The sequence below is a fragment of the Hyposmocoma kahamanoa genome, unplaced genomic scaffold, assembly GCF_003589595.1.
Source record: "Hyposmocoma kahamanoa isolate Upper Pololo Valley unplaced genomic scaffold, ASM358959v1 62, whole genome shotgun sequence".
NCBI lineage: Eukaryota > Metazoa > Arthropoda > Insecta > Lepidoptera > Cosmopterigidae > Hyposmocoma > Hyposmocoma kahamanoa.
Window position 1 is genome coordinate 4,593,141 of NW_020653850.1, and position 19,088 is coordinate 4,612,228.

General features: G+C 35.3%; 1 protein-coding gene and 1 long non-coding RNA gene across 2 annotated transcripts in view; one reads left to right on the plus strand and one right to left on the minus strand.

Moving 5' to 3' along the window:
- The window catches only part of LOC113229519, a 151,710-nt gene that overhangs the window by 9,637 nt on the left and 122,985 nt on the right, over nt 1–19,088 (minus strand). The window contains exons 4-6 of the mRNA XM_026463143.1: nt 14,720–14,928; nt 12,850–12,990; nt 4,991–5,193 (exon numbers count right to left, since the gene is read on the minus strand). Of these exons, the coding sequence (XP_026318928.1) occupies nt 4,991–5,193; nt 12,850–12,990; nt 14,720–14,928 (553 nt within the window). The remainder of the gene's footprint in view (nt 1–4,990; nt 5,194–12,849; nt 12,991–14,719; nt 14,929–19,088) is intronic.
- Nucleotides 1,937–2,977, plus strand: LOC113229520. Its single transcript, XR_003310419.1, has 2 exons — nt 1,937–2,186; nt 2,691–2,977. It is a non-coding gene; the product is annotated as an uncharacterized LOC113229520 (long non-coding RNA).

The following is a 19,088-nucleotide window of genomic DNA, read 5'->3' on the forward strand; positions in this document are numbered from 1 at the left end:
TTTAAACCGCACGACTATCTGTCGTCACGACATCGCGAGGGTCTAGACTATGAAGTATTTAACCAGAAATAGAGACGAAATGTCATTTAGTTTGTTTGAAAACTATTTTGCCAAATCATTACGGTGACAACTGCGCTCCGATTGGTCAGCCCGAATTCGAAACAATTGACGGGTGTCGTCAATTGTTTCACTTCAATAAGGCCAGTTTAACTTGGATTTTTAAATTAAATAAAGAAAATTTAATTAGATGTTTTACTATTTTCCCCACACCACTGAATGGAACAGTTTTCCATAGTTAGAGATATTATCTTTATTACAATAAATACCTAGAGAATATTTTTGGAATATACGGAGACGTACACATAGGATAGTTATTGGCGCTGTACTATTTCAGCTTTTTAGTCTGTGATTTCAGCGCAAACGAGAGTTGATATTTAAAAGTGATATCAGTAACATTTGACTGATGAGTTGCCAGGGATGAATGGCCCTTATTTTGTCTCTTTTCCTGGCTATATATTCGATGGTTTGAGCTATAGTCCGCCACACTAGCTCAATGCGGGTTGGGGGATTTCACATGTCTTCCGAGTGGTAACCGGAGGTTTCTATGAGGCCATCTAATAGCTCGTTCGCTACAAATTTCGCCTGTGGCCCCCAGGGACTTAGGGTATCAACCGCAAAAGGCATAAAGCTGTGTCAATGGTATAGGTTACCATAAATAAATGTATGTAGGCTCCTAATTATATTCTACAGGGTAAAATGACGTACATAAATTTATTCATCATCGTTTGTATAATTTTTATCTTTAACAGCAAGGAAATTCGCAGGAAAGGGACAATTCTTTAGGATTTCACATTAACGAGCAAGGCAACAGGAAAATTAAAATACTAAACAATTCCTTTGAGAATTTTCATAACTGTGAAAACAGTGTGCTGTTGTAATTTCTCGTGTAAAATAATCAATTATTTGACACGAGAAATACAATATAAAATACTTTTTAATTTCTTTATTTTTTGCCTAATATACTTTAAAAAGGTTCTTATAAAAATATATCTTCTTGGTAGTTTAAACTGTGATAATGAATGTGAATAGGAAAAGTGAACGCAAGTGAAGTATAATTGATGTACTTCAATAATTTGTTATTTCTAAACAATCTGCCATAATTTTTTTTGAAAATACGGTCTTGTTAAAACTTCTTAAAATATTACAGCTATTTCACAAATCGCCCATTTGCGTCGACATTGACATAACCCAAAAATGTTAAACTTGGCAAGTTAAAATGTGGTGCAAATCATAATAATACGTTTTGAATAAATATCCTTAGAGCCTAGCACACGGCGTATTTTACACGCGTCGTAAACGCGCGTTTCACGAACGCGCTTTTACAGCGACGTATACGCGCGTCATCAGCATGTAGTGAATCGATTTTAACGCGCGCAAACATCGCATTAGAAGCAAGAAGCTTATATACTCCACTGGAGTTTACACTTAGAATTTCATGTAGTTGCTTCATTCCAAAAAACTAACTGAAATTAACAAACGAAACTAAAATTAAAACTATCTTTTATCAATGGGCGATACATACGCGTGACTACAGCGCGTATACGTGCAGATGACGTGCGTTTACGGGGCGTATAAAATACGCCGTCTGCATAGACTCTTATAGTTAATCATCAAAATAGTGACGTTTAAAACTAAGTATATACTATTGTAGGAAAGATTTTGGCAAGCGCGCTGACAGCAAAATCAAAAAACAATTTAATTTTTGACTTGAGGCACTATTGAAGCCGATATGCGAAATGTAATTTTTTATATGTATTTTAAAAGAATGTATTTTCTACATGAGAAACTCGTGTTGTAACCGAATGAAAAATTTTCTAAGTCTCAAATTTTGCTACACATAAGTTATAAAACAAGCATCAGAGTGCCTAAAACCCTGTAACGAAAAACGTTACATACCTCTTTTTTTACATAATCGGTTAACGAGTGCTAATGCGAACGCGTGGATTCTCTGCGGCTCGCATATAAAAGGAGTTGCGACGGCGCCCGCGCACACATTTCTCACGAGCCGGCATCGCCTACGCGCGCTCCTAATTACTTAATTTGCAAATATAAATCCGCATTTCGGCAACTACGACAATTGCTTTTGAAATTAACAATTTGTGAGTATAAGAAGTTCCCGTATACGGGTGAGTATTCCAATACCACACCACTTATTTTCGTAATTCGCTATTTTTGTAAAATGGCGGTCGCGGAATGTGCATTCGTTAATTACGCGGTTCCTGTACATCATTAGGTCAAACAAATACGTTCCCTTACGGCTGGCAGCAACAATCCAGCAGCCAGTTATTTAATTTTGATGAATCCGCGTAATTAACGAAGGCACATGCGATGCCACGCGGTTTTACGTGACTTGACCTTTTTAATTTTCCTTTTAGTCAACGTGTCATTTCACATTGTATTTATTTCGTATTATCTAGCTTTGTTCTTGCTTGTGGGTGCCTTCTGCCTACCCACAAGTACTTAACCTTTTTTTATTTTTCAGTTTTACATTCCGTTGTGATTTCTCCCGGCAGCAGGATTAATACGTAAGCGTTCCCTCATTGGGTAAAGCATTCCTTAAGCTGCCGGGACGGAATCGCAACGGGCGCGTGCACAGCAGCGCAGTATACCCGCACTGTAACATGTTACAGGAACTCCGTTAGGGTTTAAAACCCTCGGCCACTACGTGGCAAACACCAACTTCAAGCGACGCGCGTCGTGCCTGGCAGCCGCAGTTCCGGGTTCACTTCCCGTCGGAGTCCTCCTTCAACATCTTCCGTCTCCGACACGACAAGGCGCCGGCTATCTACATTCCAGCCGGCCTTTACCCAGGGGAGTGCATAACCCCGGGAGTGCTAACGATCCGTACCTTTAGGCCGGAGCCCACGTAATCATAAATTTTTATGTACCCTGGGATTTATTCAATTTTATTAAAATAGTTAACCGCCCTACCTTCTTTTATTTTCACCCTTATTAGGGAAAGGCAGGGAACCCAGGTTACAACCCGGGTTCGAAGTTATCAAGATAAATTACTTATTTTCTTTGATAACTATCCGATATAATGTATCCGAAAATTATCCACGTTGATTCACAGTTTTGTCTCTTTATTTTTTTTTATTCAAAATCATAAACAGAGAGAAAACTAAATAAACACGAAGAAAAATCTTTGGGAATACGACTTATTTCTGACTTATTGTTGAGATTGATGTTTAAGACTTTTGGATACGTCTCTGATACAAATACATAGCATGACATTGCTAGTCATAGCATTTTGTTGTTCCAACAAACCTTATAAATATCATCTTAATCATCGTCATAATTATCAGTGATAATTATCACTTCGAACCCAGCCTAAAACCTTTGTTAAGTCGTAAATTTATTCTCATAAATCTATTTGTGTTTTAGACAGTTATTGTAAACATCCTTTTAAAACATACGCAGCAGGTGTTCCTAATTCGAAAATCAGACAAAATTCGAATTCACTATTTATAACGAATCTGAATGGAGATTTTAGATGTACACGTTGAATTATGAATTAAACTTTTTTTAATGATACCACGTGATGGGACGAATAAGTCATGCACCTGTTGAAGCATGCCTGTCTGATATGCCTATCCATAACAGTTGCAATGCCGCTCAGACTATAAATGTGTTTTTCTGATCTTTTATTGGTGTAACAATTGTTGACTGACCAAATAATGCACGTAATGCACCATCACGGGGGCGACTTGTTCGTACCGTCACTTGGTCTCGTAAAAAAATATGATAAGCACAAAAAGAAACAAACTACTGTGAAGTTAACGTACACCACAATCACTAAAGACTTGTAGTCGTAAACTCAAACTAATATTCCATTTCTATTTAACACTTCGGTGCGAAGTTAGGTGGCTATCAGTGCCTCCAGAGACTACGTCGGATGCCAAAAGTGCAACTACCATTTGGCTCCGATTCAACACATGGATATTACGGAGAAGTCACATGGAGAGGAACTTAGTGTCTATGTACCGTGTTGTTAAAGGTCACAGACAGTTTTATTTAAGAGTCTAGTTAATTAATAATAATAAATTACATGCACATGGGACTTTTCAACTTATGTCTCATGGAGATGGGCTCAGTGGCCGTGCACTTCACAACTTTGCGATTTAAAGCTCTACGTGATACAGCAACTGCTATGGATATGCGTATTGCTTACCATCAGATGCACGACTTATTCGTCTCATCATCATCATATTGGTATCATTCAAAACTAATCAAAAAAGTACAGAAAAGCTCGTTCCTTATATTTTTGGTAAATTTATTATGTTTTGTTAAAATCATCGAACAAAAGTTGTTGTTCATGATGTTAGTAATATAGTCCAAGACTTAGAATAATAACGCATAGAAACCTAGTCTGCACACGCTAAGTGAGGCAAATTGAAGCGCGCCCAAAGGGCCTACACGTGCGGTAGGGTCTTCAGTGCTCAAGGTCAACTTGCACCGCGAACAGATCAAGAATTTTAGCTAAAAATGACGAAATGTGCGGTAAATGAGTGTAAAAATACGTCAGATAAACATAAAATAGATACTAACATCACATTCCACAAGGAAGTAACGCGTTTCAACTTGTATTTTTGTATAAATATTCACTAAAACCGAAAATTAACCTACTACTAAAACTAGCCTACATGAATTTGATTTTTGCCTCACTTGTGATAGTTCATTTGATATGAAACTATCATTCTATGCGTTATTATTCTAAGGTCCAAGATAAATAATACTGCGTATAACAGCCGGCAGAATACATTTGAATTGTTTCCACGCTATATTTAAATCCAATGCCTTAACCACCCATTTAATTCTCAACATCAGAAATTGAAGCGATCGAATACGGTTGAATAAAGCTGAATTCGGATTATTACTCGTAAATCCGAGTTCAATAAATTCAAACTTAATTAAAAATTGAACCACTTACCTCAGGACGTAACCTCAAAGAGATGAACAACGTGAACTCTCTAGGGAAAGTTTTCCCAGCAGGAAATAGTTCTGACGATGCTATCCAGATGTAGGAGTTGGGTTTCAGACTGAACGCGTGTGGTCTGTCAGGTACTGTACCCCACCGGGCTTGTGCTGGATGAAAGTTTCTTCTCGCTCCTGGCGCCAAAGGGTTTATTGTTCCTGGGAACAAACATTTTGCCTAAAAGTTTTTTATTTCATACCAAATTTTAAAAATGGCTACGATTTACACTAGCTTAACCCATTCATAGACAGTAATGGCAGTACTATACTTTTAAGGACCATTAGAGCTCCTTTTTCAATAGTTCGTCCAGGGTAGTATTGCCTGTTTCTATTCAGAACTAAAAATAGCGCCTTTGTGATATGGTTCACATTATATTTAATTTTGCCAGGCAGTAATGTCAGCATTACTGTGTTTCGGTTTTGAAGGGTAATGGTGCTGGTGAGATTACAGGCAGAAGGGAATTGTCAACTTTGGCTCAGGGTGACGGGCGCGATGGCATTGGCCCCAAGATCTTTGAGATTTAAAGCTCTGACTGGTACTATGGACAGGTGTAGCTTACAATCGGGCGCACGACTTGACTTGTAAGTCATTGAATTTTGTCAGTACGTCGTTGATATTTCTCAATGGAAAGGCAGTTGGCGTAAACAACACAGAAAGCACTTGAAAAACGCAATATTAAGCCCAATTGGTTTTTTAAGATCCATATAACAAAACGAGGTACCCCGTACTTTCATATTCTAGTATTTATTTTACCGTAAAAACGCTATTACTGTCCGTGTGAAGTGCTTTTCTTACTAACAAATGTTATGGATTATTATTATTAACCGACTTCAAAAAAAAAGGAGAAGGTACGCAATTCGATTGTATGTTTTTTTGTTGTATGTATGTTACGCGATAAATCCGGTATTTGAGAACCGATTTTCATGATTCTTTTTTGTTGGAATGAAGGTACCTCCATAGTAGTCTCATTGAATTTTGAAGAAAATCATTCACCTCTAAGGGCTGTTATGTGTAAATGATCTTTCTACATCTGTAAAATCTTCTGTCTGCCTTATGTTTGCTGACGATGTCAAATTCGCTTTGCCGGTGAAGTGCACCGCGGATTTTAATCTACTCCAAGCTGATATTAACAGCATTTTCGCTTGGAGCCGGGACAACAGCTTGGAGATGAATATTGAAAAGTGTTCAGTGATTCCTGGAGAGATCCAATCCTCAATGAGTACAGCCTCGGTGGCATGACCTTAAACCGTGTGAAATCTGTTCGTGATTTGGGAGTAACATTCGATTCTGAACTCAAATTTACCGATCATGTTATTGATATATCGTCACTGGAAAGCGATAATGCTGTAACACTCAAAAACCCAATTTTTCACTGAAGTCAAAACAAAAAGTGCAAAAACGAAAAAAATCATACCCCTGAAGCGGTTCGAGTTTTTTGTGCTAAATTTGGCACAAAAAACTCGAACCGTTTTTGCTAATATCGTACCGTTTTGCTAATAAACCTATAAATAGGACTTCTCAACAATAAACTCGGTTTTGAAATAGTTCTACTCCTAATGACGATCATGTGGGTTACGACAATTTGATTTTCAGATTTTGACCCCAAAGTATGCTACAGCATACAAAGTTACAACTTTCAAGTTAATTTGTATAAAGGTGGGACTAATGCCGTCAATTTACGGTATTTTAAGAGTGATGCAAATGAACTGGAGCTCCTTAACACATTTTTGGTCTTTAAATGTTAACTTCTTGGAGATGTACGAAATTCAACGCTGCAGTAAGAGTACTTTTTTAAACCAAAGCAAGTAACATTAAAATGGTGTTAGTGAAAATCACATGCAATTTACATGGCTTTTAAAATGTTTATTATTAAAAAGAACCACTCTTTGTGAAAAAGACTTTGGTCACAATGAGTACAATGAAACAAATCGAATTACAATTGGAGATTTAACACAATAAAACAAAATCATTGACACTTTGTGTGCCATATTACATCGTCCTTAGAACTGATGAATTATATATTATATTACTAAGGAATTTCCTTAAATTTCATAAAAGAATAATAATCAACAACTAATCTTACTCTTGATTATAAGTTTTTCATTTTCTGTTCTTATATTTTCTATTTTAGTTTATTGCCTGGTACCTACAAGGAAAAAGATTATTTACATGTTAAAGAATTATTACGTGTTAGTATAAATTCAATAATAATTAAACCATCCCTATTCCTCGTAGGCACTTGGTAATAAATGAAAAAAATTAAAATATATAAACATTCTATCATGATTATAATTTAAATTAAAACCAAACTATATTCATCCATTAAGCAGACTTCAAAATTTAAAAAAATATTAAAATTAAACCTTCTAAATAGTGTCGTAATTCTTTGTCATATTCCATGAACTGCAACCCAGTTGTATATCACTGATAATTTCGGGTGGTAACTGGTCAATTGAAGATTAGGTCCGGGAACTGCAACCAACTTCTGCATTATTGATCTTTTTGGAAGTACACATTTTCTATGATCATTTCAGTAGACACTTTGAATAAATTTTTCTCAGGGTTTCGAAACGTGGGCGTCAGATCATAAACTTTTGTAGAGACTAGTTTTCAGTTTGGCGTGTTGCATATCCTTTGGTGACATATCACGGAGCTTCTTGATGCAGTTTGTGGCACTGAATCTGGTTAAATTATTCTCGGTAGAAGATTGTTGAACATTGGATGAGATTACAATTTATTAGAACCGTCTGATGGTCGTAGTAATTTGTTATTTAAATTTTCAGTCTTAGATTGTTTTGATCTAGTAGCATAGCGTTCGTCGACAGAAAATTGTTTCTTTGTTCTCTTTTAGCTCACCTACATTATTTGACATGACATTATTTGTGTTATTATATTTGTTAGCAAGTGTAGAATATATTTTATACGTGTATCTATTTTATTATTAATTAAACTTTGTAGTATGCATGACTTAACATACTACAGTCATTTATACTATTGATAGTAACTATTATAACATAATTAGTGCTATTGACTGTGCCAAGGTTCATGCTATCTAGAAATAAGATTGTGATACATGAGTTTGCTGAATAAATAATGATGGTTACTGCTACGTGAAGTGAGAGAAAACTTCATAAAAAGACGGAAACGCACTACAGGTATAAACATTTCTCTGCCTGCCCCGATGCGAGAACGGCGAGAGATATATGTATGTATCCAGAAAAAGGCTTGTTAGCAATATTGTATCTAAATCCGTTTTAGTGACTTAGTAAATAATAATCACCTAAACATATTAACACACCTACATATCACAATAACTTTGAACTTTGTAGGATTGCTCAATCGAATGAAATCACTATAATCATGGTGATTTGAGTAAATTTCACTATAATTTAAATGCTGACTTTATGGTCTGAATAAATAAACGAGACTACATAATAATTGAAAAAATACTTTCGATTTTGCTATAAAAAACCTCGGACAACACACACAAGTCAATGCTGCATGCGTAGTCTCTAAAGATGGCTAGAGTCGCGGTGTCATTAAGCGAGGGAAGGATAAAATGACGCAAGGAGAAGTTCTGTAATTGTTTATATTTGTTTTTAAATATCGTATTACTCATTGCACTATTTAAACTCGGACCTTTAAAACGCTGGAAATCACATGGTTCGTACTTAACAACACCCAAGTAAATGCTGTAAGTGGTACAATTTTCATATTAGGGAACGCAAAAATGCTGTAATCAGAGGCACTGAAAAATTTAATTACGTGTTCTTGATGTAACGCACATTTCGCAAAAAAACACTGGATTTTATGTGGGTTAAATTGTTTTAAAATTCCTTAGTCAGAAAAAGGCGTTAAAAAATTATGCTGTCCAGAATTTATTTTTCATTTTAGAGACATGAGACCAATCGAAGCAGAAAAAAAAAACTAAACAAGAATACTAATACAAGCATTATCGCTTATATATATATATTGTATAATACAGCATTATCGCTTTCCAGCGACGATATGTAATAGTGCTTGGAAAAGTCTTGGCTTCATTAAGCGGCAATCTAAGTTTTTTGACCACAGATAGGCAATTTGTAATTTATATAACGCCTTTGTTCGAAGTAAATTGGAAGCTACGTGCGCAGCGTGGAATCCCCACAATAAACTCTATACATCAGGCGAAAACTGGAGCTTCTAAAATATATTTTTAACCTAATAAGAGGATGTATAATTAACCCTCCTCTATTGGCTCAAATTCCTTTTTTTGTCCCGCCAGTCTCACGTTACGTCCTTCGTCAGCGCAAATACCCTCTATTCAACTTTCATTTAACCCGCACAGTGACACTAAGACGGACACCATTCTTCGAAGCCCTAGCCGTAATTGAATCCTTAAGCAAAACAAATGATATTGACGTGTTCAGCAATACTGAATCAAAATTTCTAACATCCGCTGGTTAGTATTGGGAGGCGGTCACCGCCTCTATGGTCCAATTTCCGCATCCTATCTTTGACAGGTGATCGACTCAACCTTTTTTGTGACTATGACTTACATGTTTAGTTATAAGTACTGTAAGTGTAAGTTGTACAAAATAAATAAATTGCTACTTTTGATTCTCGAACTTTCCTTCTCATCGATTGTAGACTACGCGACGTTTACAGTCGAGTCATTTTAGCGAGAATAGCACAGGCAAAAGAATTACTATAGCGCTTCCTTACAGCACATTTATTTTTCGTTTTTATAGTGGAATTGTAAGAATCAAAGGGAGATAAAGAGGACCTGATTTTATTTATATCGGTATTCAAAGTCCATAGATTATACTAAGCTTTGCTCTACAATATTGCCGTGTCCATGTAACCAGAATAAAATTGACTGTAGGATTATTACATTTTTTTATACAGTTAAATTAAGTGAAGTTTCAAAATATATTATCAAACTTGAAAACATCAGTCTCGAGTTTCGAAAATACCAAAAAATTGTCGAGATTCTCGAAATTTTCGATACCGAGATTCCCGGGAAAAAATCTCCGTAATTAAAAGGAATAAAAATGTGCTATAAATTTAACAATTTATTTTTTCTTCTCATATCGATTCTTTAAGATTAGAAGGAACTTCATGTATTTCTATTTACATATTTTAAATGATGCAATAGCGAATATTCCGATATTAATAATATCAATCATAGGCTACAAGAGTTTTTAAGTCTGTTGCCAGTTTGGTCCACACTATCTATATTTCCCCCATTAAGGTATATTAGACAATTTCGCGCAATGAAAATATTCCACACAAAAACACCAATTACTTCGTCTCAAACAAGTTAAATCCCCATACAATGAGTACTAGATTAACAATATTGGGCATCACCTAGAACACTCAGACCACAAACAATTTCGAAATGTAGACTGAGATGTCACATTTTTTATTGTAATAGATACCAACTGCCAGAACAAACAAGTCGTGAGCGTGATAAGCGACGTTTATTCCCAGTAGATCTATGTACCCAGTTTCACGTAGAACAGTTGTAATCTCAACGACACGTCTTTCCATAGTAATTTAGTAGCAGTAGAGCTCTTTTTGACAGAGTTCGTCCAGTGTCGTACTGCCACCTCACGTATTTGTGCCGCCAAGCAGTAATGTGAGCATTACTGCGTTCTGGTTTGGAAGCGTAAGGGTGCTGGTGAAACTACAGGCACATGAGACTTGATGTCTCAGGGTGACGGGCGCAGTGACAGTGTCCCTAAGATCCTTGCAATTGAAAGCTCTGAGTGGCACTGCAACTGTTATGGATAGGCCTGTCGCATACCACCAGGTGCACGACTTGTACGTCCCGTCACTTGGTGTTTGTGTTGTAGTACTATTTACACAAAAACATCACGAAAAAAATAAGACAATGAAAAGAAAAAATATTATAGGAAATATGAAAGTGAAAAAAAAAGAAAAACCGAGAATGACTTCTGCTTTTGGGAAATCGATAATCTGCCTAGTATAATTTAGTAGATGTGTAGGTCAAAAAAAAACAAATATACACGATTTAGATCCAAAAAATAGGATTATTCAATCTTTGTATCAATACGCTAGAGTTAAACCGATCTCTGTCTAGAGTTTTTTATTTCTATGGAGAATAATTACGAATATTTTGTCTGGCCCCGGTGTAGCAACAACACCGCCAGCCCAGAGAATTTTTGGTTGTGTTATTCGATATTTATATCAAGAATAATAAAAAAGGTGGAGTATTTTCACTAAAAACATATGAATATCATGGTAGTAACAAAAATCACGATATTCAATATCCAGAAATTGTAATAAAAATTTACAACTCAAAAAGACAAAAATCTTTAACATAATATAAAAAGATACAAGCACGCTTGTAACAAAGTCGAAAGCAATTCACCAAAACGTCAAGTACGTATAGATCAGTAATTCACGAGTTCAAAATCATACTATTGTCCTTATTAGTGCCTAGTAACAAAGAACTCTTATTCGAGTCTGTGTTATGAAGATATCTGTAATATTGCACGTTAAAAACAATATTGTCACTAAAAACAAATATACGCGATTTAAATCCGGAAAAATAGTTTCATTTCCTATGTATAACAATCGCGAAAACCTAAGAACTCGATGCACTTTTAAATTTCTGTAAATAACTTTGAAATTTGAAAAGGCGCCATTTATTGCAGACACGGCTCAAAGTAATGACACATTATAATTATTTAAATAAAATTTGAATCTACGCTAATAATTTAGACAATGTAGCAGGCAGTAATGACACATTATAACTATTTAAATAAAAAAGTTACGACTAGATTGGATCTATGCTAATAATTTAGATACGGTAGCGGGCTCTATTTTTTAACCGACTTGGTGAAATACAACAAATAAATAATAAAAAACCCGTAAATTTAAAGAATTTTTGCAAGAGTAACAATTAACCCTGAATCTTAACAGATCAGGATCAACACGTTACACGTTCTACTTACAGGATATTCATTCTCCTATAAAAGCGATGCCACATGATGCGTTACGGTGACGCCGCATAGTACCTAAGTATTCCATATGAATTACATGCCAGATGGTGCATTAAAACGGCGCGCGGCGACGGAACGCGTGTGCATCGCATGCACTAGGAGGCGTAGCGGGGAGGGTTCTGCGGTGCGTAAGTAAGTGACGTTACGTTGCAATACTGCATTGCTCGTGTGGCATTCGGTGCCCTGAAATTATAGCGTTGCGACGCAACGCAACGGCAGCGCCCGTGTGGCATGAGATGGTTTTTCAGTTTTACCACGATGTTTTCCTTCAACAGATTACTACCAAATATTTACAAATGTATGTAATTTAGAAATTACAATCATAGGTACAATAGAGGCAACAAAGTTATAATGGAAAATATTCTTTACTTTGACAATGCGAACGTATGGTGCAGTTTCTTATCCATAAACTGAAAAACATTACTATAAATAATACTTGAAAATTAAATACCAGTTATTATTTATATATCATAAATTATCTACAGCAGCCTAATGCTATGACCTATCGCCTCTTACCGACGTAGAGAGTCGTGGGTTGGAAGTAGGGCTTGCACCTCTCGGGGTTTCGAAATTTATGTGCGAAATTGAATTTGAAAATTACCTGAGCTTTTCAATAAAGGAAAACATCGTGAGGAAATCTATACACATTTGAAAAGCAATTTAATGATGTGGGTGAAGTTCCCAATTCGCATTTTGCCCGCTTGGGAACTATAGCCCAAGTGCTCTCATTCTAAGAGGTCTGTGTCCGCAGTGGTATAGTCCCACTAGGTAGGCTAACTACTTTTTTTGTATAAAACAACTTACCTTTACAATCGAAGCTGTTACAAGATCTTCCCTGCTCCCCGTATCCCTCACACATGGAGCGGGAGCAGTACCTTCGTCTGGTCTGAATACCGGCACCGCAACTCTTGCTGCAGGGACCCCACTCCCCCCATCCTGCCCAGCCTGTGAGTAAAGTGATGGTAGAAAATACGTAGGGTGAAATTAAATTCTTTACTTTTTTTTTTGTCTGAGGAAAAGAGATTTAGACGTAAAGAAATTATAAAATGGATTTTATTGGACAAAATGTACGGAGACTCAAACTTATTTATTTCAATGAACCCTCTAACCTAACACCCTGTTAAAAATTATCGCAAGTATCTGACGTCGTTATAAGAATTTGTTGAAAAATACAAAAATAAACTTCATGCTCGTAAACATAATTCTTTTCACGATTTATTGTAAATTACAATGAAACTGTGTGTTCCCGGAAAGATATTCCATACTATTTGTACAATAAAGCCATACGTCCAAAATGCTTTTAACATACTTGGAATAAATTGGTACATCGCAAAAATATCGGAAATTCAATATTAAAATATACATTAATATTTCATCAATAATATTTATTTATATTGCTGAACGTAAAAAAATATTCACTGCACGTCAATGAAACTGCCGTTATAATATTGTAAGAAACTATTAAAATACATCTACTTAATCAAAATGGGACAAACTTCATCTAGTTCTGGACAAAGCAGTCCTTATTCAGAAACATGATTTTTTTTACTTATATATTTGACAAGTAAGAAATTTGTATGTCTGTAATAAGCCTTAACCTTAAATTTTAATAATGTTTTACGGATAGTGAGTAGTTGGTTTTTCATTGAATCTGAAAAAAAATACTTTTTGAGTAAATACACTATAGTATTAACAGTGTAAAAATATGTAACGATATGTCAAATTTTATAACTCTAGGTTTAAGCAGAAAAAGTTATCGACCATTTTCGTTCGTAGAATGTTTAACCGTCACCTGTGAAAAGTTGCAATTTTACGGATGAGGCTTTATTACATTAAGGGTGCGATTTATTTGTGATGTTGAGCTGCAGCTTGCAGCAAAAAATACCAATCGCAGAATGACACAAGTGCTGTTAGAAGAGCGAAGCTATTGGAAATTATTGGTTTAGTTCCACATTTTGCGAGTTCATATTCGAGTTTCTCCGTTAAAATATAGCAAAAGAGGATTTAATACTTCTTAATGCTGCTTATTAAATATTCGTACTTTAATGTATCTATTTGTGTAAGCTGTTTCTTTTATATATCAGATTTTATTATTGTTTGACTTTTATTATTACTTTTGTCATCCCTATATCTATCTATCTGTCGTCTTTTTTTAACCGACGGTAGTTTTAATCCAGGTGTCGGAGGCCAGGTGGCTGTAGCACAGTTATAACCTAGTTTGGGCTCCTGTCTACCAACCTTTCACTTCTATTGTAGTACTTACATCTTGTACAAAAGAAAATGAACGATTTATTATTTATTATTATTAATATCTATATTACGTTTTTTTTAGCATTAGATAGAAGAAAAATTAGAATTTTTCGTCAGGCGCCATTTCATTCTGGCATTTTGTAAGAATAGCAATTAAGTAAATATTTTTTCTATAAATAGGTAATATTTTTATAATAAATAATAAATTCATTGAATATTTATTAAATGATAAATAATGGTTGATAATTTATTGTATAGAGCTTTAATGGGTTAGTACCAGATTAACAAACTTATGAAAAATTATTTTTAAATTATATTTACGGAATAAACTCATATTATTAATTTTTTAATAAGGTCACTTTCATTCCAAAGATGCGCTATGTTCTGTTAGAGACAGGTTGAAGACGATGAAGTATCTACTTACCCACAGCATTCCAAATAGCAATATCAACACCCAGGCTCCACGGCACTGCGGCAGATGTCGCTTCCAGCCAGGGACCATCAGGAGGAGTTGTTTCCAGATCCACTGCCGGATCCGATACCCTGGCAAATACCACCAGCTCACTTTGTGATGGCGTCATACTCCAGTTGAAACAGTCCCCTAGTTGAGGTGTTACCTTTAAGTTCACCTGTCTGTGGAAAGAAAAACATAGATGTAAAACCGAATGTGAATAATATTATAGTAATTAGTTGGAACTTTTTCAGGAATCAGGAAAATTAAGGGCGTTTCCTAGAAAACGTGTAATGAGAGTGATGAAGATGATAGGGATCCGTAGTTTCACACTATATTATTGTAATAGTTTCACACCTCAAATTGACCAGTTTAACTTGAACTTTGCTATAATGAACGAAAGTTGAAGAATTACATGTTTAAGTAATATTTAACTACCGATGAAATGTGATTCCGTTTGTTTTGTAATTAGAAGTTTTACTATTTTTCCCACACCACCGAATGGAAAAGCCCCAATTGTTAGAGATATTATCTTTATTACAATAAATATAAAACAATTTTGGAATATACGGAGACATACACACAGGTTAGTTGTTGGTGCCTCAGTATTTCAGTTTTCAAATTTGTTATTTCAGCGCAAACGAGAGTTGATATTATAAAATAATATAAGGCCCATTTGTCTGATGAGTTGGATATGGATAGCGCTTATTTCGTCTCTATTTCTGGTGATATATTCGATGATTCGAACAAACCTGTAAAGAGCCCGAAATATTGGTTTGTTTGAAAAAACCATTGAGATCGGAAAAATAAGTTCCGTTTCCAGTTTAAAACGCTTGCCATAACCTAAGAACTCGAAATTCCATATCAATCAGAAATAAGTTATTACGTCAGTCAAAAATAAAAAGCTAAAACGGTGAATATAATATACAATAACCTTTTATATTAAGTTTAACTTTTATTATGTTATTTTATGTTTTTGACGAAGACAGATGATAGGATATTTGACTTATAATATTAATCTCAACTATATATTTTATTATTACGTTTTTGTAATGTATAATTTTTTTATGATATCAAGGGATGAATAAGTCGTGTGTCTGGTGGTAATATGTACGCCTATCCATATCTATATCATATAATCTCACATTACTGCTTGGTGGTAGAAATAGGTAAGGTGGCAGTACTTTCCTGGACGAACTCTTTCACAAGGAGCTCTGCTGCTACTAAAAAAGAACGTTAATATAATGACTGTAAGATTTTCATTGAAAAGAAAACCGACCTCGAAAAGCTTGCTTGTCGGCTTTTTTCGATTTCTATGGCATCCTCTTAACAGATTCTGACTTCTTGGTGACAATGGGACAGTTACGGACTCCTTTGTACATTTTATACATTTTTCCTGGTTGTCATTTTTACTGTGGTTTGTTGATTATGTGTATTGTGTCAAATGAAAAGTCTACTTTTATTTGCGATAGCCGAAACGAACCCGGAATTATATCGCTGGCATCAGGGACCACCTTTCAAACAAAAAAAGAATTTCCAAAATCTGTCCACAGTTGACGGAGAAAACGGTAAGTACACTGACATACCTATAAAATTTGAGGATTTTCCTCGATTTCCATGGATTCTCTCATCAGATTATGATTTGGTGGCAATGGAACCACCATGAGAGTACATCCTTTCAAACAAAAAAAGAATTTTCAAAATCGATCCACAACTATCGTCGGAAAAATCGGAAAACATACATAAAACTTACGTACAGCCGAACGTATAACCTCCTCTTTTTTTAAGTCGGTTAAAAATAGAAATTAAGCACCCCTGCGGGGTATCATAGCAATAATTACTTGCATAATGGAACTTTTATTGTTGTTACTTGCATTTTCAATAAATAAATAAGTGATTAGCACTAAGTTTCTAAATACACAATGAACGAGGTATAAGTTCAAGTGAACAATAAAGTTACTTTTGTAATTACTCAACTGTGGAATGTTCAATAACTTGAAAGATAACATTGCTTTATGCGTTTGGTGTAACAGAGTTACAAGATAGAAATTGGATTCCGAGAAATGTTTTTAACAAATTCAACGGACAAAGACTGTAACTTGAAAAGTAGGGTTATACACCTAAGGATATTGTCTAAATAATGTTATAATGTGTTACACGATAGGATGTACTTTATCCGATCATACAAAATCCTGAACACAGGCTAATATATAAGTTTTTGTCGTCAAACAGTAATGTACTGCGGTCCGGTTTGGAAGGGTAAGGGTGCTGGTGAAATTACAGGCACATGGGACTTGTCAACTTATGTCTCAAGGTGACGGGCGCAGTGGGAGTGCCCCTCAGATGTTTGCGATTTAAAGCTCTGAGTGGCACTACAGCCATTATAGACAGGCAGCTAACTTTATACATAATATGATAATGGAGATCTTTCTCTTTGAATACACACAGAAAACCTGCAAAATTTTGGTTTTCAACTGAAGCCCAATCGTTATTAAATTCAAATGTATTTTGCAAATTTGCTCAGTGGCTTTAACGACATGTCGCGCCGCTTGCTGCCCCGTCAGTCACCATCGGGCCCTTGTCAACATCGGATCTGTATCACATTTTCTCCACCTGTTCTTGTTTTATTAATATTAATTTACAGCGCGCGGATTGCGGGACGCGAATGGCGATCTCCCACACCTGACCTACTAAAATGTAGGCGTTGAAATACCTCGTCTTAATGGTAAAAATAAATTTAAAATTATAACCAAATAACAGAGCTCCCTTTTTGTAAAATTACGTAAGTGACACATGTTTAGCGTATGAATTCACGGGCACAGCTAGTTATCAACAATTTGAAATATCCCAGCAATTAGAACGGACCGTTTCCCGTCCACACTCATTATGCCAATTATACATACGTACACCCGTGGAGCCGTGTTCTATTTTCCCGAATCATATAAAATGATCTTTTTGAGTTAAAGTGAATAGCAATTTTCTAGGCGGTCGTGTAACAACCTCGTTCACTATTCATCAGGTGAGATTATAAACAAATATTAATCTAAGTAGCTCAAACAGCAACTCCTTGTGAAAGAGTTCGTCCAGGGAAGTACTGCCACCTTACCTATTTCTGCCACTAAGCAGCAATGTGAGCATTACTGCGTTTCGGTTTTGAAGGTTCACGTCACGTCACGACACGTCTTTCCATAATAATTTAGTAGCAGTAGAGCTCTTTTTGAAGGAGTACGTCCAGAGTCGTACTGTTGGAAGCGTAAGGGTACTGGTGAAACTACAGGCACATGAGACTTGATGTCTCAGGGTGACAGGTGCAGTGGCAGTGTCCCTCAGATCTTTGCAATATAAAGCTCTGAGTGGGACTACAATTGCTAATTACAGGCGTGTCGCATAACACCAGCCGCGTGATATGTTCGTTTTGTCACTTGACACCATAAAAAAAATCTAAAATAAACACTGAACATATAAGATCCTTATGAATTAAGTGATTTAATTCGAAAAGGGCGTAAAATATTCTGCTTTGGTGCCGATGTATGATTTCGTACAGGTCGCGGTCGGAACGGTGGGGCTCTGGGGTTCAGAAGCTTGGGTTGGGACTTATGTAAAGAGATGGGTCGCCGATTCAGAGATAGGCTGTGATCACCGCTCTGGAACGTGCTTCAGTAGGTGTCTATTGCCATTCAGTGAGGTAATTTGCCCTTCTTGTCATAACAAAGGCATTCTTATTTTGGTAAATTTTGAGCACCTAAAGTTGTTTTTCTTTAAAAAAATTTCAATTACGCTTTTTTTGATTAACAATGAAACTTGAAATAAATAAGATTTATAAAAACCACTTATTGGGGTTTATAGATCTTATTTTGCTAATTCCAGATATTATATCAAAAGAGCTCCTTATAGAAAAAAAAGATAAAGATTTTTAGAAAGTAAGTAGAACATAACGTCGTCTTAGGGTTAATACCTCGTATGTGATTTATGTGTAATTTTTTCAGGACGAAAATAAAAGTGTGGTGTGTAATATAGTACACGCAAATGTTTGTAGTTAGCATTTTAATTACTTAAATTATACCTCTTTCAGATACTATATTAATTTAATAATATATTTGAGCAAGAAGTTTATAATTTATTTTTTTTCAACGAAAAACGCTTATGCGGGGTTTTCACTCTAAAGCAACGATAAGAGATTTTGTTTTTAATTGTAAATTTAATTTTCAATTTACTAATTTTATATTTTTGATTTATTATTAAATAAGACTTTTTTCTTATTTTATTAGTCATTCATTTTATTTTTGACATCTTAAATTTTAAATTTTATTTTTATATTTTAGCAATGCCCTCACAGGGTTAA